Source organism: Drosophila tropicalis, unplaced genomic scaffold (genome assembly GCF_018151085.1).
Source record: "Drosophila tropicalis isolate 14030-0801.00 unplaced genomic scaffold, ASM1815108v1 contig_859, whole genome shotgun sequence".
Taxonomy (NCBI): Eukaryota; Metazoa; Arthropoda; class Insecta; order Diptera; family Drosophilidae; genus Drosophila; species Drosophila tropicalis.
The window spans coordinates 9791032-9815101 of record NW_027173353.1 but is presented as its reverse complement, the minus strand read 5'-3'; the positions used below and the strand labels follow the sequence as shown (position 1 = coordinate 9815101).

The 24070-nt window shown below is 39.3% G+C and overlaps 1 protein-coding gene across 4 annotated transcripts in view; it reads right to left on the bottom strand.

The window, feature by feature from the left end:
- The window catches only part of Ubx (Ultrabithorax), an 88936-nt gene extending 72840 nt beyond the window's left edge, over positions 1 to 16096 (bottom strand). For 2 of the 4 annotated variants that reach the window (XM_068297471.1, XM_068297472.1), the window contains exon 1: positions 14532 to 16096. In XM_068297471.1, the coding sequence (XP_068153572.1) occupies positions 14532 to 15282 (751 nt within the window). In that variant the 5' untranslated portion in view covers positions 15283 to 16096. Of the gene's footprint in view, positions 1 to 6240; positions 6292 to 14504 lie in introns of all 4 variants that reach the window. The other 2 variants (XM_068297469.1, XM_068297470.1) reach the window with 2 other exon arrangements.
- Between the last annotated feature and the right edge of the window lie 7974 nt (positions 16097 to 24070).

Sequence of the window (24070 nt, the reverse complement as noted above, 5' to 3'; positions counted from 1 at the left end):
TTACTTTCAATTATTATCACCATTCTTAGTAAAGTAATTTCCGGAGTATTCCGTTTCGCACAGTTTGAATACGCTTTCTTTGCAAGGGTTTAAATAAAACTATTCGCGTTTTTCAAGTCTCTTTTAAAAGTAATGATCAATGCAAAGGATAAAAAGGAATTACTTTATATTTAACCAATTACATTGCCTGTCAAAAGCTAAAGGCTACAAAACTAAAACCCAAATCAGTTAGATTCTTAAGATTCCAACTAAGAACTGTATTTGATGTCTTCACATTTAAACCAACTTCAGTTCTAGCCATAAATCCCATTATAAACGTTGAATATCGTATACGATCAAACTAAATTCCAATTTGAATAAAGGTGAGATTCATTCTATGGCTGAGAGAGAGAGAGAGAGCGCACAATAAATTAACACTAAGCAGAAGAGGTAAAGGTGAAAACCGGCTGAGCGAAAAGATGATCGATCACCTCTAAATGTGAGAGAGCGAGAGAGTGTGTGTGAAGGAGAGCGAGTGAGAGATCGTTGAGAGAGTGAGCGCATACCTGTGCGATGATCAGGTGACGATGCGATTCTGAATACCTGTATGTTTTTTTTTTCTTTCGTTTTTGTTTTTGTTGGTGGACGAAATGCAGAAACATTTCAAAATGGGTCTACACAAAGACAAATGCAAATAGTCTGACAGATTGACTCTCTTTGATGACCTACACACACCAAAATGCCATTTCATTCCTGTGGCAGACATTGCGCTGTGATGACGTATACCGAGTGGCTAAACAGCTGATTGCCATGATCATGATGGCCGCCAAAAGCAGGTTTTTGGTACGTTATTAATCATACACCGAAAAATCCAAGAGACACAACACAAAGAAAGAGAGCGATAGAGTGAGAAAGGGAGCGAAACTATTTTGGAAACATTTTTGAGACGAAAATTTATGAGCTAAAGCTTAAGGTAAAGTCAAGCCGACGGCAACCAGTCGGGGACATGCACAAAAGTCATTTATTTATATTTTTCCGTTTTTCCGTTTTATTTTCTGTGTGTTTGCAAATTGACCTAGAAAATCAGCGGCCAGCGGTAGCTGCGATTCGTATCTTTAAGATACACCACCGGAGAACAGCCGCAAAACAACAATGCACAAACTGCCGCACGCACTTCCGTTGCTCTTGGCTTTCGGTGGTTAGCTGGTTTTGAACCCATAAATAATCCGCACTATATTCAGCTCCCCCCGAGTGAGTGGATTGAGTATCTCTATGTGTGAGTGTTTTCTTGATATCTTTCGGGGCAAGTTTTATATGAATTCATACAAGTTTCAAACGATTTGCTGAAAGTTTTTGCAACCTTTTCCCTAGACAGTCGCTTCATTTGCCATCTGAACGTCGAACGGAATCGAGCCTCCGATCTCTAATATACATCCGCTTGGGATATTGGTCAGAGAACAGAAACAGTTTACCGCCGGCATTTCGCGATATGCTCTCTCTCTCTCTATCTCCCTCTCTCTGTGCGTGTGTGTGTGTGTAAACATTTTGATCTGGAGCAAATTGCTTTTTGGCGGTTAATAAATTTTCCAAATTAATTGACTAATTGCATACCTACAGCATCGTGCGGGCCAAAAGCTAAAATCGAACGCCAAAAAACAAAAAATAACGTAAAAGATACGCAAAAGATACAAGATACAAGGCAGAAGCCGATGAACGAACCCATGTAAATTCCGCGCTGCTTGATTTCATTGTGATAAAGTGAACTTGCCGAGTTGGATGAGTCTCACTCGATGACTCTCAGTGGATTACCGGCATATGCAATTACGTGTGTATTACCCAGGAATACCCCCTACTCTAAGTGGCTTTAAATGTCACAATTGCCAGTTGTGACGGTTGTGCATAAAACAAATGTCTCTGGGTTACAATTGTTTCTGACTCTTCCGATTGAAGGAGGTGTGTCTCCGAGTCTGCAATTCCTGCCTGCAAGCTCTTAGCAAACAATTTGCAGCACCAAGACCATTCATTAACAAAATGCATGCTCCACTAGAGAAGACACATAGAGGCGGTCATCAAATGACCCATCAGTTGGTCAGTTCTTACATATAATTACCGAATCATCAGTGATTCAGAGTTATGTCGTATATGATGGAATTGTGCAATTTGAAATGAAAATTGCCACTGTCAGTTAATGGAACAGAATAACAGAGTTTGATTAGATAAAGAAACACAAATTAAAAGTGTAGATAGTTTAAATTGTGGCTTTTAGTTTAAGTTTAACTGAAAGTAACTTAACTGGGATACAATTCTTAAGCTGTGGCTTAATATCCATGTTAAACTATTGTGTAGAGTGTGTGTGTGTGTGTGTGTCCTGGTAACTTTCCCTTCATAACGTTCCAAGTGTTAATGTTCATTGCAGCAATGAAGCCGAAATTACTAATTCATTAATTGAAACCTTCTGGTCCAGCTTTGCCAAGAGACAAACCCTAAGGTCCAGACTCAAATGTCCATTACCAACTCCTGCCACCTCATTCTGATATCCTTTCCACATTCTCTGATGGTCAGCCTCCCCACACACACACACACACACACACACACACACACATGCCAACGGTAAAAACGAAAGTGCCGTGTGACATTTTATGAACTGCTGTTTCAGTCCGAGGACGAGAACAACACACTTACGTACACTTGCCGAACTACAAAATGCTCCCCAGTTAATAATTTCGAAGTGTGTAAAATCAAATTGTGGCACGTTGCGTTGCGATTGTGTGTTTGTGTTCGTGTGTGTATCTCACAGATACTTTTTCCCACTTTTATGAGAATGATGTGAATGTTGATAGGCCGATGATGACTGACTGGCCTTGACTGTATGTGGAATTAATTTACTTGCAGTTCGAATCCCGTTCAATCAATGGCCAAAGTCTGTCTTTGAGCTGAGAATCGTTATAATTTATGTATGTAGAAGCGTGCCGCATCTCCTTTCCTACCCCATCGTACCCAATTTTTCGTCTGGCCTTATCGTTGCCGTGGCATATGTGAAATTTTTGCACTTTTGGTCGCATTTACACTTTTGCAAATTCTTCTTGGTTGTTGTTGTTGTTGATTTTTTGCCATTTTATTTTAGCTTGTTTCCTGTCGTTGTTGCTCTTTTTTTGGGGTCAGACAGACATTTGTCCGTATTGCAGGTGCTGTCGTTTGTTTGTCTGGCCAATTCTTTCTTTTTCTGTTCTCTTTTTTTGGTTTTCTGTATGAATATGAATTATGGAAATTGCACAACAGCAACACCAGCAAGGATATGACAAGGACAACGGCCGCCTAGGACAACGACCAACGAAAATCGAGTCAATGTATTCACTGTAGTCTTTCCATTGAATTTAGCATATTTGTTTAATGTTTTATTGCATTTGTGATACATTTACCCTTGTGGGTTCAAAATGGACCACTGACCAACATTCGGAATAGGCTAATGACCTGCTCAGCTCTTTACATGTTGTAATTGTTAATCCTCTCATGAACGAAAATGATGGAAAATCCATAGGAGAAGGTAAACTGTAAATTGGAAAATTATGCAAAAGAATTGATCGACCCCTTACCCACACACACATACAATTGGCACGCCTCCTTCACATTTGCCCAGCCACTTGTCCCGTCCTGACATTTACATTTAATGCTTGCAAATTTAACAAATAATATTCAATTAACAATTTGAATATGAATTTATTACAGGGGGCAAGCCGACGGCGTCCGTTCAGAGGCCGGACCCGTGCGTCCAAAGTGGTAACAAGTTCGACATATGTGTGTGTGTGGCAGAGGAGAGAGGGGAGAGGAGAGATAGAGTGAGTGAGGTGGAGAGGGTTGGAGATGTTTGGGCAGGGACGCAGTTGTTTGGAGTAACGAGTTGGCCAAGTGGTCGACTTGTTTACCCTGCCAGTGGCAACAGCCAAGACAAGACGAAAACAAAATAAAACACAGAAACAAAACACAAAAAACCAACACAAAAGTTATGTGAAAAAGGTGGGAAAATGCAAGCATTGTTAGCCTTTTGTACAGCGACATCAGAAAACGAGGCAGAAAGGTAACGAAGCATGCAACATTGCCGACTGCGAACGATGTTGCTGCCGTTGCTGTAGTTGCTGCTGCTGCTGTTGACGGAAGCCACGCAGGAAGCACAAGGAGCACAATTCCTGGCGACCGCACATTTCAATAATTATTAACTGCAACATGCAACATGGCAATGGCCACCACCACCACCAACCAAGTACGTGCTACGTGCAACGAGCAATGAGCAACATGCATGCAGCATACAGCACTGCCAGTAGCAGTATCAGTAGGGTAGAATCCAGCACAGTAGCCCACGGAACCTGCAATTATCAAAAACTTGTCCAAATTGACATTTTTTTTCCCCCCTCCTCCATTCCAACTCGCAGTCCGACACGATGGCACGTTTTGGATTTTGAAATGCAAACACGACATTTAATTCTATTTAGCCAGCAATTTAATTATCTCTTTCTCTCTCTCTCGAACTGCGAGCGGGGCGGGGACAAAGTGTCACATTCAATGTCAGCAATGTATGACATGGCCATTTCATTGGCTAGAAATAGTTTAGTAATCTGTCCAAGTGTTCTTTGAAGACCAAAAGGACAAAGTATAAAGAAACAGCCAGAAGTAAAGCTGAAACGCTAAATTATACAAAATATTTGAAATTTAAAGCATTTCATCAAGCAATGAATGTATTGTAGAATAAACAATAAATTCCTCTAAAAGTTATAAATTATTTGTCCAGGTCAATTGTTTATTTGAGACTTAGAATGGTGCAAAATTGTTCATCCTTTATGGCAATGTGAATGAAAATTATGACGTTTTTGATTATTTATTGGAAACATTGCATAATATTTGATTATTTATTGAGAATCCAATTCAAACCGATTGGTGAAAAGAAAAGAATCTTGCTGATTGATTAAACTAATTTTTGTAAGAAGCTTAAAGCAAAATCTTTAGATTACATTGCTTAGAGGAAAAGCACTTAGGTGCCGCCTACCATCAACACGACTGGAGAGGATGAAACTATCATCAGCCAGGCAGCAGCTAATTCTAATCTCAATCCAAAGAGTAAGTAGAAGCTCTCCGCGCAGTAGCACCTACTTGGCATGAGGGCTTATCAGCAACGTCAGCCAACTCAAATCTATCTTATCTACGTGCACTTAATTGCCCAAGTGGCAAAAGTGATGCCCACCCAAAAGGCAGACGCGGTTGCAACTCGTGGAGCTCCTTGCCACAGTATTTCGGCATCGTTTGGCCACTTGTTGAGACTGTGCCAATATTTTGCTACCGATTTGCACAAGATTATCAATTGTATATAAATAATAAGCAGGCAACGGCCACAGTCTCTGGGTGGCAGCTCCGACCCTAGCAATGTCTGCAATTTTGCGCCTCAATGCATTGCCCGCAATGTATGTAATTTGAGTGCCTCACAACGAGCTCCACAGCGAACAACAGAGCCTCCTTACCGCCCTCTCTCTCTCTCTCTCTCTGTCTCTGTCTCTTTGCGTGTGTAATTGGATTTTAAGAAGTAGCTGCTTGACTCTGGTGATCGATCCACAAGTGGGAGGAGGAGAGATTCAAGGCGGACGCTGATTGATAACCTCGCATCAAAAGGTCCCAAACAACATGCTGAAATAAACGCCTTTAAATCGCCTCGGGCTTTGATGTTTGTATGCCAAAGGCAAGCCACAGCTACTAAATAACGAATAAAATTAAATCTTTACTTTGATGTACCGAATTTACCACACGCTTCAATTACCCTTCATTCACTTTAACCAGATCCTGAAGATGTAATGAACATTTTCAGAGAGAGATAAGGAAGTGTATACATAAAGCCAGCTCGATCGGCTCTAGAAAACAATTACCGATAGTTAGACTCTCTCTCTCTCTGTGTGTGTGCGTGTGGGGCTAAGCGAATTGAATCGCCTCATTTAATATTAATTGCCACACTTGCGTGCATCACTCTAGTTGCAGGCGTCTGACCATGGGACATTGTATCAATCATTTCCACACGCTTACGCCAAAACGCCTTAATGTATGCTAAAGTAAAGTAAACTTAACCCACCACCGCTTCTAATTAATAACTAACTAAATCATACTAATTTTAAAGTGTTAGTAGTAGAAGAATTGGAACCTACTCTGTGGTTACTTTGAGTTCCTTTGTTTCGCAAATAATATAAATAAATTAAATAAAAAATAAAAAGTGGAAATTTTTCTTACCCATGTCTGTTGATATGCCGCCGTATTGTGTTAAATCAGATCTTATCTTACCTGAAAATGCAATGGAAAACAAGAGAACGAGAAAAACGTTAAAAAATTGTTTCACAAACATGTTTTTTTAGTATGCTCTGCATGCAAAAAGGGGGGAAGGGGAGAAATTATAATGAGGGAAATCTATATGTGTAGACAAATACTAATTCAATTGATTCCTTATTGTTGTTGTTGTTGTTGTTCAATAACCTCTTTAACCAACTTTATTGATACATGAAAGTGTTATATGGTCTTGACCTTGAAAGTTGTATGTCCCAAATGTCATTTCCAAATGTTTCTCACAAATTTCAATGGACATTTCAAAAACTTTAGAACAATTTATCATTTCTCTTATGAAATCTCACACGAGGATAGCCTTTGTGGGGTGATAATCTTTCATTTTAGCTTGGCTTAAGCCCTCTAAGCCTAACTAACTAATCCTAATTTCTGACACTCAAGTACCCCCAATGTATCTGCCAGCCAAGTGGACCACTTTTCTCTGTGTTTGTGTCTCTAGCTGGCTTGGTCTTTGTCTCGTTTTCACAATATTTTAGCGCCATTTGTTTGTTTATGCCGTGAAAGTGCAAAATGTAAACAATCAAAATGCCAACCCGTGAGGAGGGCGTGGGTGGGTGGGGGGGTGGCGTCACTGGTGAGCTTGCAGCAGAAACACCAAAATAAAAGTAACACACACCAAAAAGAACAACAACAAAAAGGTAAAAGTATAAAAATATGATTTAATGGCAGCGATAAAACACGTGTGTATTTAAATATGCGCGCCTGGCGCCTGAGTAAACGTAATTTCCAGTAGAAGAGCGTTCGCACACACACCAACACACACACCCATACACACCCATAGACAGACAAAAAGAAACAACAAAGAAAATATTAAATTAAAAAGAAAAAAAGACAAGACAAGAAAAACAACTATGCAGATGGTTGAGAAAAAAAATGTAACATCGTGGGGTTGGGGGGTAGGGGGAAAATGGGCGCCAACTAAAATAAACGAAAAAACTCCAACTAAATGCCATGACTAGCAGTTACCCTATAACCCCTTGAGTTCATTAGGCAAACTTGACTTGGAAATCTCTTTCAATCTATTTGCTTCCTATGAGAAAGAAATTAAACTAAAGTAAGAATAAAAGGGAGAATGAAGATTAGAAGAATCGATGGTCAAACGTTGTTGTTGCCAATGACCCTTTAGTTACTTCTCTTCAATACTCGAAGAGAGAATATACCCCTTCTTAACCCACAAGATTACAGGGTACAAAAAGTGACAAACGTAGAGGTTTTTTTTTGTGTTTTGTTTCGTTTCATTTTTAATGTTTTTTATTTTGCAGCAGCTACAAAATTATGAAAGTTGTACAAATAGCAAAGAACGAGCAGGGAGAAACTGAAAAACGGAACACTATGGCAGCAGCAGCAGCCACTTTAGACAAATTCAAACAAATGGCTGGTCGTCGAGATCATCGCAGAGCTCTTCTCTCTCTCTCTATCTCTGGTGGTTTAAGGAACTGAGGAGAGTGTTTACATGTGACGCGCCTTATAAAAATTAAACATTTAGTTTGCGGTCTGGCATCCAGACTCTGTCCTCACCCCATCGTCAATTGCCATCTGCCCTGGCAGCCAGGAGACGAAGAACCCGTTGCTCTGGGTGGCCGGCCAAGTGGGTTCCGGGTGCGTTTTCACACCTTTTGGCCCTCTTATTTGATGTGCGTCGAGGTGGAGGCGGTCATTAAAATGATTTTTATGACTCTCTAAAGCGGCGCACGCTTCAGATTAGTTGCCAGGCAACTCGTTGCCGCATAAATGAGCCCAGGCATTGGTCTCTCTTCTAACCAAGAGAGAGAGAGAGAGGCAGACTGGAAACTAGACTGATTCGCTTCATTTGTTTGCACTTTGGCTGCAGCAACGTCTTTGCCTTTATTGCCCCATCAAAGGCGCTGATATAAATCTTAATTGCCGACCCAAATAAATAGACGCCAAGCGAATGCCATCGGCAGCTAGCAGCATCAAAAATTGATTCATACTAGCTAGAAGGTTATCTTTCAAAAGCAAATATCATTAATCCCGTGTCTGCCGAGTCCCTGTCAACCTTCACCTGAGGACCAATGAGAGCAATGACCCTTAAGATTCTCGTCTAACCAATACAAATTGGTCGACACTTCTGACTTTAACTTCTAACTCTCTAGTACTTTACCAAGATTTCGACTTTTTAAAGAACTTATGGCTTACTTGTATGTATTTGATGTTGCATGGCTGCTGTTGCCTCTTCACTTTCGTTTGGGGAAAACTCGTTAGCTATTTAGCATAAACACTTTCCAGCCATGCGACAAGTTTGACCAGCAGCGGCAACTGATAAGAACTACAACAAGCCAAGTTGCAACCAAAGAAGTCATTAGGGAAACATTAAATTGACATTAATGTGGCAAGAGGCAAGAGGCAAGAGGGAGAGGTATACCGACTTGACGCCCCCTTGTATAGGTCAATGGACGACAGTAAATCAAAATAGTAATCTATAAATTATGGCGAATGTTTAGTATAAGCAAATCGATTCCAACTTGTAACCGGTATATATGTATTTAGTGGAACGTAACAGTTACCCACTTTGGCAGAGGACATCGTAAATCACAGAAATATGGCAACCATGGCTACTGCAAAAGGAAGAGCCACCAATCAAATGCAACGAAAATAGGACAAAGTGGCAAATGCTTGTATCTTTAGCTTGTTGTTTCTGTGGAATCTCGTGGAAAGTGTATTCGGTATTGGGGACCATCTGCCATGGCTAATCCATGACTAGGTCTAGCCCCAAGGTAGTCGCTGAACAATTGTGAACCCATAAATCTATGTCTTTTTAGTTTTCAAGATTTTTATCTTAATTGAAACTCATTATAATATGCGTTTCCTACCAACAGAAGAAAATAACGCAACTTGTGTTACAACCAAAAAAAACTAGAGGAAAAAAACAGCACACACCAACACACACACACACACACTCAAAGGTCTCACCGATTGCTGTTGGCCCATTCATGGAGCGATGGGTTTTGGCCCCTCTCTCTCTCTCTCTCTCCCTCCAAAAACCTATTGAACTGAAACCCAAATAGCAACCGCAGAGATCGAGATCGAGATCGTGATCGTGGGTAGCTTTGGCACTTGGAGCAGGGCAATAGCCGGTGCCGGAGATCAGATCGCAATCAGCACCCACCGTTCGGTCCCAATACCAATCCCGGCCAGAGCCCACCACCAATGAATTATTAATAATAAATAAATCATTATTAAAATCAAAATAATACGCAAATATGCATAATATATTGTAAGAAAAAAAAAACACACGCACACACACACTCACACAGAAATACACAGATGATGGCCGTATCCAAATCGGAGGCCAAAATCGAGATCGAGCTCCAGTTTGAATCTACTCTTGCTCTGCCCCACTGTTCATGCGTGTGTGTGTGTGTGTGTGTGTGTATCTATGTGTGCTTCTTTTCATGTTTACGCCACTTTCTCATATATACACACAAGTGGTTATAATGAATGATTTGTTGTTTTATAATAAACACGACGAGCGGCGGCCACGACGCCAACATCTCTTGGCCATCGTCGTCGTCGTCGTCATCATCGAAGCGACTATGACGTAGCCAGAGCTGAGACAGAGACTCCAGGTTACGGCTGGCCACTATAGCTATAGTTTACCCCTCTAGCTCTCTGCCCTTGTGATTCCCCTTCCACCAACTCTCAGTCATTCTGATTCTCAACTTAACTTGCCCCTTTTTCGTATGGCGCGTTTTCCTTGCATTTGCAGTACGTGTGTGTGTGTTAGTGAGCTGTGTGTGTGTGTGTGTGTATGCGTTGTGGCAGGGTCGTGTTGTTGTTTTTATTAGGTATCAAAAACACCTTAAAACATGATTTTGCAACTGCCAAACAACAAAGACTTGTGCACAGTGGAATCCAAATTCACAAAGAATTATATGAAATTAACCAAAAAATTGGAACTTTAGCCAAAAGGCCTCAAATAAATATGAATTTTAGAATAAATAGCTCAGTTGTAGTTAAAAGAAAAGTAAAAGAAAGTATTTACAAATTGAAATAGGAATAGAAAACATTATCAATGAACTTAAAATTGAAATTAAAACATAAATTTACCAAAATTTATAAATTTGTTACAATAAAGTAAGTTTAAGTAAGTTGTTTGTAGAGGATGAACCTAAGACCTCAACGTTAAATTAAGGAAAGTATTTAGTTACTGTATTAACTAAAGTATATCGTCAGATTGAAAAGGGGCCTATATGTATTACCTTTAGTTTCAAAAACGAAATGACCGTTTCATCAACTGTTTTCCATATTGGCAAAACAATTTTAACTTATTTGTTAGTTTAAAATGGTCATTAGATTAGACAGTTTGACTTCCAGAATTGTTTTAATCATTCATTTTTAAAATCATGTCTATATTATTCACCTAAAAATCCATTAAAGATGTTAATGAAGTTTCAGTTAGAGTTCTTATGGATTAAAGACTTGAAATGTTCCAAGAAAATATGAAAATTTCTCTTTACTGCAGTACAGAAAACACTTCACTTACAAAAAGGAACATTCTGCCCATTGTAGTTAGCCAAAAAAACAATATATAAAATGTGCTCCTCAACTTGCAGTCTGTTGGGCCTTGTGTCTGGGCCACTTTGTGATGTCGTCGTCCAACATGGAGCTGGCCCAGTCGTTGGACTGAGGACCGCCAAGGTGCTTATTAAATTCCTTATTTAAAAATACATTAAAAAATGCAAGAAGCTGACCAAAAAAAAAAAGCAACTAAAAGGGACAACCAGCAAAAAAAAGTAAAGACCAAACGATGGCCCAAAAGGCAATCATCAAGGGATGCACAGGGGAGTAAAGTTTCCCATTCGCATCTGCTTTTGGCCGCATCCGCTGATTTGTTTTTTTTGGTTTTTGATTTTGCATTTTGCAAAAATTTGATTAAAAGCGCGCGTTGAAAGGTTTTCCTCTATGCATTGCTGGCTCTTTCCGCTCCTGTTTGTTGTGGGGCAGGCACTTGTGGCCTATTAATCGAAATGCTGCAAAACTGTTGCATGACATGACAACCAATGCATAGATGCAGAGCTCTGGCATTTCCAGGCACTTATGATAATCCATAAATATGCATAATGACGAAACCCGTAGATTAACCTTGACTTTAGCTCAACGTGCCTTTGGCTTTTGTACGTGCGAACCACAATGACCATTGGACTGCATCTAATTGTCCTTTTACCTGCTAACGGACATCCAGATCCCCGTTAATTGCAGCACAGCAAGATATTCGGTCTCTCTTTTATGAGAAATATGAATTATGATGGTTACAAAACGTGTCAATTGCTAGATTCTCAAGGTCATTTCTTTGCAAAAAAAAATTGAGCCTAATGGGCTGGAGAAGATTCCTTTTTGCGTTTTAACTGCTCTTCCCCTTGAATTCTTGAGATTTCGATCGAAAATTAGTCAAAACAAATTTGGGCCCCTTGGTCAGTTAAACTTGGACTCACATGGAGAACCAGCCTGGGCTGAGGCAAATAAAGCAAAATTTGCGAATTTATGTTGAAATTTATCGATAATGACTTAAAAGCCTTCAGGACAATGATTTAATGCTCCACCATATTCACACATACACAAACATATCAACATATCAACATCAACCTCAACCGGGAGACCGAAATGGAGATGGAGATGGAGATCGAGACGGTTGCGGAGACGGAGACGGAGACCAACGCCAACACCAACCAGACCCGAAACCAGGTTGAAGTAGGCTTTCAAATCTTAAACCATGTTTAGATACGATAAACATTGCATTTTTTTTTTTTTTATTAATTCTTTTTTTTTTTTTTTTTTTTTTGCTTTTATTCTACTGAAAATGATCGATGATCGCTGGAAGTGTGCGGCGATTTATTTATGACTTGATTTGAGTTTTTGTTTTGTGTGTGTTTATTTGTTTTGATCTCTAATCAAATGCTTAGAGCAAAGAGCGCAACTAGAGATAAAGATTTAAGCTATGGAAATAAATCAGAAAAGCAAACTTTGGAATTTCAATTTGATATCTTTGATCTAAGCTGACTTCCTTCCTTTTGTATGGCAACGAATCGTTTTGTCTAACCCACCACGCTGAATATCGTATCTTGGTCTGATTGGATTTGAAGGTAAGCCAAAACATCTTAAGATTTGCAGGTAAGAAAAGGTAACTCCTATGGTTTCTAGAAGATCTTATCAGACCCATCAGACCCAATTGGCAGTAGTTATGGGAAACAGCAGTCAGATAATGCTGCTGAGCATTGAGTGGGGACACCCTGTATAACACTTTCGGCTATGGACGTGCACAATTCATCATATGGACATGACTTACGCAAAGGTTGTATAAATTTTCATTACGATCATCTTGGTTATATCAGAATCGATCGATGGAGTCACAGCCAGAGCCAGGCCACTGTCGATCCCAAGGGTCTGAGGCAAGTTTTGAGAAACCTGTCGCCGGCAAGGGCTCACTCGCTGGCTCTTGTATTTAGTTCAACTTTAATTGTTTTTTAACCAGCTCCTTGGGATAGTGTTGGGTGCCAAACGTTGTAATTACCGATAGCCCAGTGAAATTTTGATTGATTTGAAGGGGAATCCCCCTATGGCCATTCACTGAAAATGCAACATGCGCAATTTATGTTGCAACCGCTGACCACCTACATAAAGGCAATCATAAATTTTGCCTTGTAATACGGATTTCGCTAAACTCTCTTTGAAACTTCTCAAGCAGCGCACACTTGAAGAACGGGCTAAAACTTAGTTTTGGAATCTACTGAAACATAATTACATAATGGCGTAGTTAACTGTAATAAGCGAGTCTTGTGCTCAACCGCCCGACGCGCTCTCAGTGTGTGTCCTGGAAAAAGGATTTTTCGTTTGCCCTTTTCTTGCCAGCTCTTTCAGCCGCATGCCATAATTTACGTTTCGCATTCTCGTTTGCTCGGGCTCTCTTGTTGCACAAATTGCAGCGCACTTTGGTTGCTGCAACAATTACTGACAACGTCGCAGCATTATTAAAACTAAAGGTGACAAAAATTAGTAAACAAAGTGTTGAAAATTATGAGCCAGTGGAGTGCTGGAGTGCTGGAAGGTGTGTGTGTGTGAGTCCAGACCAGACCAGGCAAAGAAAATGAAGTGAAAAGAAAAGCAAAGGAACGTTGCCAAGCGAAGCGAATCCCGCAGGTGCAAGGGCACTACAGAGAGACAGAGAGAGAGGAATGAGAATGGGTTAACTTGCTACGAGCTACTGTGGTTCGGTTCTGACCGTGTTCATGAACCGTCTTCCTCAAACTAAGTGTGGGTAAGCTCATGCTCAGGCTGATTAAATCGACTGAGCCGGGGAAACTAATAAACTATATGGCCAAATGATTGATTGGAGCGATCAACTGGTTGGTGTTGCTTTCAAAATTGGCTTAATTGAAAAAAGTTAAGGTAAGTGCTAATGGCTAGTGGTGGGAAAATTTCCATGAATTTTGAAATTTTCATTTTACAAAAATATTCAAAACTTGTGGAAAGTCAAAAAATTTCAAAAATTAATTGGAAAAGTAGGTATTTAATACATTTTTGTAAGTTAAACATAAAGAAACTAAATATTTCACTTACTTTTTATTATCAGAATTTTCTTTTATTTTATTTTAAGCAGTTTAAAATAATTATGGAAATTTTTTTCCATTGAATCTTAAAGAGAACTTTGCGAAAAAAAGTTTAAGAATAATGGAAAATGGAAAAATAGAACAAATGTGGAAAAAAATCCAAGAAAATATTAAAAAAAAAAAAAAAAAAAAAAAAAAAAAAAAAAAAAATATTTGCATTTGAACTTGATCTATGAAAATTATAACTTAAAATCAAAGTTGGCAAAGATTTTGAAATTAAAAATTTAATCCCATTCTAATGATAATTAAATCATTTCTTTGTTTGAATTCAAATTATGACGACTCATCGAAGTTTGAAGTCTCTATTGTTTTAAGGTGTCATCTAGTAGTCTATTGGATGACAATTCAGGCGGAACAGCTGGGGAAACAATTGTAATCACACCAGCACCACCAGCACCACCAACATCATTAACAACAACAACAAGAACAACAAGAGCAATGGACAATTTAATTGTCATATTGGATTTGTTTGTCTTTGGTTTTTCTAATGTAGTGTATGTTATGAGGAACTGGCACTCAGTGGACACTCACTTTTGGTTGGATCGTCTGGACACTCACCTGCGATAGCCATCCAGGGGTAGAATGTGTGATTGCTGGCCTGGTGTAAACTGCTGGCAGCCGCTGTCTGTGCCGCAGCAGCGCCCGAGATGGTGCAATTGGCATTCCAGGCGGTGCCCGCTCCGGAGCCGACTCCCACGCCGGTGGCACCACTCTGGCCACCACCGCCGCCGCCACCGCCTACACCGCCGGCACTGACATTGCCACCGGCACTGCTGCCGCGATGGCTGACCGGGCTGCCGCCCGATGTGTCCAAGTAGCCGACGCGTGAGTCTGGAGTGCAGGCGGATGGGCGCACGGGCATGCCGCCCGCTGCATTGTTCTGTCCGTTGGCTGTGTTGCCGCCGTTTGAGCCATTGGAGGCATTGCCACCAGCACCACCTCCGCCACCGCCGCCGCCTGTGCCCCCGCCGCCACCGCCATTGTTGCCGCCCGTGTTCCAAATGTCCTTGTAGCCATTGACCGAGTCCGCCTTGATGTTCAGGCAGTCCTGTTTGTAGGCGCTGGCTCCATCGCCATAGATCTTATTGCAGGCGGCCGTGATACTCGCATCGTAGGGTGAGTCTTGTGTAGTGCGCTGCAGATGGTGATTGGCATACGGCGACATGCCCAGCGAGAGTGGGAATCCTCTGTAGGCGGCCGCCGCCGCACTGGCTGTCTGATCGTGGTGGCCACCCGTGCCCATGGCCATGCCCGTGGCTTGATGCGGATGGCCATAGAAGCCGGAGGCCTGTTCGAAATATGAGTTCATGTTGCTGCTGGCGGTGAGAATTTTGGCGGCTGCTGCTTCTGGCAGCTGGTAGATATCGATATCGATGTAGATAGTTAGGATAGCTAGGATCGGATCGATTTGGATTTCTGCTAGTCTTACTGTTCGCTTATTAGTAATTAATTATCTCAATTCAATTTCGTATTGCATTTCACTTCTTCACTTTGCTATCATTTATTGCACTTTCCACCAGAAAGTTCTTCTTTCTATATATTTCTCACAATAGTTTCGTATACTTTTGGTTTCGGGTTAACTTAAATTTGAAGTTTACTTTGCCAATTGCACTAGCCACTTGTCTTGACTTGATTCATTGACCGCATTTGTTGGCGGTTCTCATTTGATTTTGATTATTTCGGTTAAACTACTCGTAAACTGGCAATTGCCTTTACGATAATGATTATTTGATTGTTATTATAATTATTATTATTATTATTATTGTTGTTGTTGTTATTATTTAAATGGCTGTATGTGTTTGGTTAGACGCTGACCGAACGACGACCGACGAGCGATGGCGACAAGCGCGCGTTTGCCAACAAACTCTCCAAAAACAATTTTCATAAATTCAATTTTCGAATAAAATCAAAATTGTCGATTCTGATTTGGTTGCAAGTGCACATAGATGCATATGCATATGCCGCGCGAGAGCGAAAGAGAGAGAGAGAGCTCGAAATAGTAAAAGACACATTCACATTCACGAATATTACTCGCGTGCTGGCCGGGCCATCAAACTTGAAGCGAACAATGCCAATAACAATAATGCCGCTGATAATGTGGATAATAAAACAAAGCGCGCGCCTGTTATCCAAGCCGTTGCCATCGAACGAATGGTGCCAGCAAATCGCCGTTGGTTGTGTTTTGACTGAGCTGAAACTAAACTGAACGTTTGTCGGTTGCCGTTGTTGCTGCTGCTGCTATAGCTCCCCCGATACGATACGATACGATAGAGTAGCAGCAGGGAGGCAGGGTATGAGGCAGCAGCCAAAACAGAGAGTCCAAAACGGCCGAATGAATGAGCCAAAAAAAACTGAAACAGAATGAGATAGTCAGTTTTTTGCTCTCACCACTGATAAGGGCCACTCGAACCATTTGCCTGCCTGTTCTCTCAGTCTCTCTCACTCACTCACTCACTCACTCACTCACTCTGATTCTCATTCTCTCTCTCTGTGTGGAAAATGAACTCGAAGCGTTCATTTTGTGTGACTCAAAAAATAACTCGAACATGTTTGAGAGCCATGTATTAGGGTGGGTGTCTCTCGTTTTCTCTGTCATTCTATCTCTCTCTCTTCCTTACTCTCTCTCTCTCACACACTCTGTTGGTGTTCATTCGAGTTGAGAATTCGTCATTTGTTCACATGGAAAATCTGCTCTGGCTCTGCCTCGCTGCCTCGGTCTGTATCTCAGCGTGGAAATTCATCATGGAGGAGGGCTGATTTTTCTTATAGGCCAGGCCGACAGCAGAGCGAGCACTTCTCTAGCGGCACGCTCAGTCGACGAAATGGCACTCAATTTGGCAACAGCAGCAACTGGCAGCAAATGTGTTGCCAGTCGCCAGTCGGCCGTTGCACATGCAGAGATACAGATACAGATTCATTTCTTATGCCCCCTCCCCCCCTTCGCCAGCAGATTCAGACTCAGTGCAGTTCTTTTGCGCCGCATTTTGGCGTGAGAGTCACGAATTCTAGTTTGTTTAGTTTATGCAGTGCAAGTCGGGGGTGTTTCCTTCTCAATAAATCAGTTCTACACACAATTACGTATACGACGAGCTGATACAACAATAAACTAAATCATTTTTGCCATGTGAAGTGCAACTTAATATACAATTTCGTTTATTTTTCTTCTTGATAATGATTTGTCATGAAATGTTTCATCATTCAATTTCACAATTTATCATTTTAAAGACTACGAATTAGGATAGAATAGAAGATACGAATAGAAGAACATGAATTACAAATTCTTCTTTACAGATTTAAATTCTTCACACTAAAGATTATACTGAATATTTCTATATATAATTCTGATATGTTTATGATATCATGGTATAAATATTTGCGATCCTAAACTTAACTGTAGTTCATAATCAGTATCTATTGTCGTCTAAATATAACAAAGGTATTAACTATATTTTACAAGCACTGGCAACTAAGGCCTTAGACGAAAAACTTCATCTATACACTAGCCTCGAACCAGGGTCCTCGTTGTTGACTGGGTCACTTAGACAACTCATCTACCTAGGACTGCTAATCAGTATCTATTGTCGTCTAAATATATCAATTGTTTTATCGTCTTTAAAAAAAATGTATATACATTTTTATGCAGTTAAAAGACGCGGGAAAATGATACAGTCGAGTCTCAATAATTGGAAATGGCAATGAAACAGAATTTTTTACGAATTACAGAGGTTTTCGAGTTATAGGGTTATATTATTAACAAGGGACCAGCAGTTTTTTACGAAATATTGAGGGTTTCGATTTGGCGAGGTACGAACTACAGAGATTCGACTGTATTATAATTTATTACAAATTTAGTTATAATTTACTTATTGTAAATTAAATGTTTACACGTTTTCTTGGATAAAGTGCTCAAATTAAAAAAGAATTTCAATAACAACCGTTTTCTAGGTAAGATTTCAAAGTAATTAGTTTACTTTAAGCAAATTTTATTCAGTATTCGAATTAAAGTCTTAATTCAACAATAAAATACAATTAAACATCATTCTAATGAAAAATTCAATCTAAAATTTAATGTAATTAAGTAATAATCATTATCCATTTCAAAGCATTTGATTCATCGAAGAATTTCGTCCCCTCAGATTCGTTATTTCGAGCCTTCACTGTAATAACCCAATTTCAAAGTACTTATCTTTGCAAGTTTGAAAATATCAGATTTATAACTCTCCATATCAGACGGTGATAAATTATTAATACTTAACATTAGCCCAATATTTCATGACAATTTCGAATCTGCAATTTATTTTTCTGCAACAGAAAATATTATTTATTTTCAATCTATCCTTAATAGAGAATAATATTAAGAAAAGTAAACATGACTTTCGAATGGGTTTTGAGCCTGAAAAGGTAACGAATGACTTACCTTTGTATTTCGCACTTAACTAACGGTATGTTAAGGTCTCTGAGTTAAGGACATAAGAAAGCATTTCAAAAAATTCTGCCCAGGGCCGCAGAGAGAAAATCAGGGCTCGGGGGTAACCATGTTCGGCCCCACTACTTCACTTCAAATAAATCCGCTATTTTCGACTGTGATGTATCGCGGGCCCTCCTGAAAACTGCGGGCCCGAAGGAAAACCACCCGTCACCCCCCTTCTCGGTGACCCTGATTCTGCCAATTAAATCCAAAAAATAGTTAAGTTCAAAATGTTATTGTATTTATTTTCTCTTTTTTTTGATGTTAATATTTTATTTTTGTTGTCCTCAGCTTGAGACAACTTTTACTAAACAATTTCAGCTTTATACATTGAGTCAATGTTATCGAGCAATCGCTGTTGTTCGTCTGTTCAAAGGATGCAGATGCTTTAGCCTACGCCTGGAGGTGTTGATGGCCAAATCATTGGCTAAGGGACTTGGATGAAAGTTCATTTATTATTTTGCGAGGGAAATGTTTACCAAAGTTATTAATTATATTATGGCAAAGCTAACCATAGAATAGTTAACTAAAACATATAATTAAGGCATGTCTAAATGGAACAAAATTACATTTCTATGATCGGATCCTTCAATTGAATAAACATTATGTCAAAAAAGTCATTCATGAGACAAAAGTTGTTCAAATGTCACAAACTTTCAAAACGTGATAACGTTGTTTGTACATAGATAAGTTATCAACCTATGTAAACATTTTCAACAAGCGACGACAACTACATACGTAGTTATGAATGTCCATACACTAGCCTGGAGTCCAGATATCTTTATTGTTCACTTTCCCATAGGACTGGACCAGTTGGACAACTTATCTTCAAAGATACTAATGTTCATATATCTAATTCTATGAAAATTTGTATACCCTTATATTATTTAAGCGTAGTTTCTTTGTAATTTGTGGAATAAATGGCAATCTGTAATGAAATATTCATTCATTGATCTGTTGAGTATATGGATTGATTTTTGTTTTATTTATAAAAAAGCATTTAAGAAGGTCAGTTCTCTTTATTTCAGCTGAAACGGTGGTTAAAAAGAATAAAAGTCATTTATTGGCTAATTCATGTCAAAAGACACAAGTGCAGGGACTTAAGTCTATACTTGGATTATTTTGAATAACAACTTGCTTTAAACATTCTTTAAGAAGTTAAATGAATCTAGTTAGAGGCTTTGAGGTTAACCGGTTTATTCATATTTGAATCGCAACATTTATGCTTCAAAATGGGTTATTAATGTCAATGTAAATACCAACTGAGAATTGATGATAATAAATTCATATGCATAATGCAAATAGATCGGGTGGGGGTGGGGGAGGGGGCTGGCAATTCGCAGCGCCATTCACGAAACTTTTGCAAATATTTGTCAAAGTTTCGCACATTCACACAAACGGCTCATAGATTAAACCCGAAACCGACAACGAACAAACAAAGTTGCTTGCCACAAGTGTTTGCAAAATAAACTTATTATAAGAAGAAATTTACTTTTCCTCTCCCCTCACATGTGTGTGTGTGTGTGGGTGGTCCCCCACCCCCAAAGAATGAGACGCCTCAGTCACAGTCGCCATTCGCATTGCCTGTCTGTAAAATCAACAACAAGCCAAAAGATACAAAAACTTGCACAAAGCGCACGGATGTCCACACACACACACATAGCCACATACACACAGACAAGCAAATCGGAGTCGCGGCGACATTCTCCAAATATGCGACAACAAACAGAAGGAGCAACAACAGCAGCAGCAGCCAACCAAGGCACCAAGGAACCGGCAAGGAGCGACAAGACGGCGGATGGCAAGGCAAAAAGTAAACCCAGAACCAAACGAAACGTAAAAAGCAAACGAAAAGTAAAAATCGCAGTCGCAACTGCAAACTAAATATCATCAGGATGAGGGTGAGGGTGCGGGTGAGAGTGAGGACATGGACGGGAGAGCAGAGGACGACAGACAAAATAGCCTCATAACCATTTGAAGCCATTCGAAGGCGCATAAAAGGATCACAACAATCGCCGAAATGAGCCATAATGAGCTCGTAAAAATTTTGCTACCTAATATACTCGGGAATCTTACGAGTATATTCAAACTTGGTACGTTACGAGTTGATGCCGTGGACGTAGACGTAGACGTGCTCTTTGTCGGCGTGGGGAGGCGGCGAGGTGAGGTTGTTGCTCCTGTTCTTGTTTTTGTTCTTGGTCTGTCCTAAGTGCCGATGTTGTGGCATCCCTATAGGATGCTGGCAGGAGTTTTTGTGTGTTGCCAGTTCTTGGCATCGCCAGGACAAGCTGAAGTTTTGCGGTTCGAGTTTTCCTTATTTCGCAATTCTTGTTTGCGTGAGCACAAATAAAAACTAAAAGAAAAAAAAACACTCATGCAAGTAATCATTTAATTATAAAAACCTTAAAATAGTACGTAATTGATTTATGCTCAAGATATTTAGATTTATAACTTGCATTTTGCTTATTATTATTAACTATTTTTAAGATATGTAACTAAAGTGGCCTTAGGGAGATCCTTGATAACTGAAAGCAAATCATTCTTGCCTTTATTCCATCTTTGGATTAGTTAATCCTTCAATTTTAAACCACCAAATTAGTGTCCTTTGATTATTTTGAATAAGTTAGTCGAATTTTGTTTTTATTGTTTGTGTTATTAAGTATAATGAAATTGAATGAACTTTAGAACTACAATGTGCTAAAAAATTTAATTAAAATTTTAAAATCATGACTTGAAAATCTGAATTACTGATAACTATTGAGTGACCCTTTTATTCTTTTTATTTCAACTTATGTAACAGGAAAACTAATACCATAATCACAACTTGGAATGATATATCTTTATATTCTATGAAGAATCAGTGCAATTCCCTTGGTAACCGTATTTAAATAAATATTAATATTTCACATTTATGATAATAGCAAAACAAAAAACTATTTAAATAATTATTAGTTTCTTATTTACAACTTAAAAATGCTGTCCCTATTTAAGTACTGCAAAGAAAGGATTATAGAAACAGAAACAATTTTAGCTAAATCTACAATTTTCAGTCCTTTACGTTATACCCCCAACTTTAATACTAGTTTTAGAGTCCTCTGCTCTGATAACAACCTTTTATTCCCTGTAATCGGCTCAGAGTTTTCTATTAATATACTTAAAACATCAATACTATCCCATTTAGTTAATAGATAGCTATAGTATTAATTGTTTGTCTGTTTTTTCTATTGTGTATTTGTCCACGGGATTCTTGCCGTGCGTTATATGGCTGCACCCCTCGGTCGGTCGGGTGGGAGGTGGTCACAGGCTTTGTCCTGGTGTTGTAGGGGCCACTTGAACGTACTGCGCATAGTATCGTTAACGTCCTCTGTCATAGCGGACAAACAAACCCAACAAATTTCTCAGAAACAAAAACATTCAACAACTTAGGAACAACATTGAACACTGCACTAGATGATACCAACAACTCAACACTCACATCTTCACTCGAAGGATACTAAAACTTAGACAAGGACACACAAGGCTAAATATATATCGACCCCAGCAACATCATCCCATGCCCAAACTGTCTATGTTCAAGTGATCTCGATATTACGCATATCCTTGAAGACTGTCCAGCACTTTTACACCTACTCCTCCTCATCCTTCCAAGTCTCACTCCAGCAAATACATCCTAAATAGTCCGATCCTTAATCTCACAAAACCATATCACCTGCTCAAAACAATAAGTAACCATTTAAATATGGTAAGCTTATGCACCTGCCAGTAGTTAGTTTAGTTTAATTAGTTAGTTTAGTTCTTAAGTTATCAATAATTCTAATTATTCCTAACTTTATTATAAATAAATAAATTCAATTCAATTCATTTTTATTTCACGCTTTGTTATAAGTACAAATTGTTTGTTTGTGAATGGTATCTAACAATATTTTAAGAGTTTAGACTAAGAACTAGGCCTTTTCTACTTAGATAAGTAGAAAAACCCCAAGGAAATGTATTACAAGCTAAATTAAACACTAAGAATACGACTAAAACCACACTTAAATGGCTATGTCAGATTGTTTATATGCCTAAATGTTGAATCCTGACACTTGGTTATGAAATTTTGCGTTAATCATTGGCTCGACAATGTAGATCAATCGTAGAATGATGCCACGGGAGATTTAAGATAAGCTTCAAGACTTTATTCTGGCTGACTTGCAATTGGCTTATGTGACATTTGGCTATATCTGAACATACTGGAGCACCCTAAAAAATTACTGCTTGAAAAATTGACCTAAACAAAAACATTTTGTTTTCTATATTAAGTCTTGAGTACGTACGGACTATATGTTTGAGTTTATTGTTTGTATTGGTTATATGGTCCTTGAAGGTAAATCTTTTGTCCAGTGTAATACCCAGTTAACTGACATTTGAAGAAAAAAACACCTCTTCTTATTTGCTATGCCAATCTCATAGCTTTATATTGTCTATGATAAAGTCTTCTCTGCGCTTATTCCCAAAATTCTGTTATAATCCACTTGAGGATATACTCTTTCCAATAAGTAAAGACCATTTAAATACTGATAGATCATTCAATTTGCTCATTTGGCGGCCAATAAATTTGTCGGCGCAAAGGCAGTCATGATGGGCGGACACTTCAAAGTCGAAGAATGCAATGAAATAGGTATTGACTTTGAAAATCTGAACGATTGGTATAATAAATCGAGGGAGCGGCGATAAAAGCGCCCTTCAAAACACACAGAAAGAGGGAGTGAGAGAGAGATAGAGAAAGAGACAGAATGTGAACATCCAACAGGTGCCGAGAACAAAATAAGCGCCAGTAACTACAAAATTTCCCCAAAAAAATTAAATCTTTATAGACCAGACGTACAAATACCTATATATACATATATACCTACATATATACATATACATAAACAAAGGCAAGTGCAAGCGATACCAACTCGTAATCGCCATTCAATGATTGCTTGTATTTTTGTTGTTTTTTTTTTTTGCTTTTTGTAAATAAACCTCGCCACAGTGTTTGGCGTTTGATCTCAGACGCGAGGGAGAGGGTAATGAAAGAGGGGGGAGGCGGTCTTTTGATGTTTGTTTGGCGTCAGCGACGGCGCTTCCAGCTGCCAAATTGCTGCTTTATTAGCTGCGTAAGTGGCAGAGCCAACACCCACGCCCCATTGTCAGGAGGGGGGAGCACAGAGAAGAGAGGAGCAGCGACTCCCGTTGCGACCAAGACATGTGTGCAATCCGCGCCAGCGCTTATTTTGAGCGATTAGGGCCAATTAAACAGCGGGAGCATGAGCTAAACGAAAGGAGTAGTAGGTAATTAAATTACTTGGCTAATTGCCCGGCATCACTCTACAAAACAAGTGACTTTCGCTCTTGACACCGAAAATGCCATGCATCCACCTGAGCTTCCCTTACAATCCCATTGTTTCAACGCCTTAGGCTTGTCCGAATGGCCAGTAGCCAGTGCAAACAGTCAGCCCTTTGTATGCAAATTCTTTTGTTCAGAATCGGAAATAGCCACTCGCTTTCGTTTGTTGCTGCGCCTCACATGTTTACATTTCGATATAGTATCAAGTTCTAAGTAAGATAAAACATATTTTATTTGATGAATAAGAGATTTGGATGA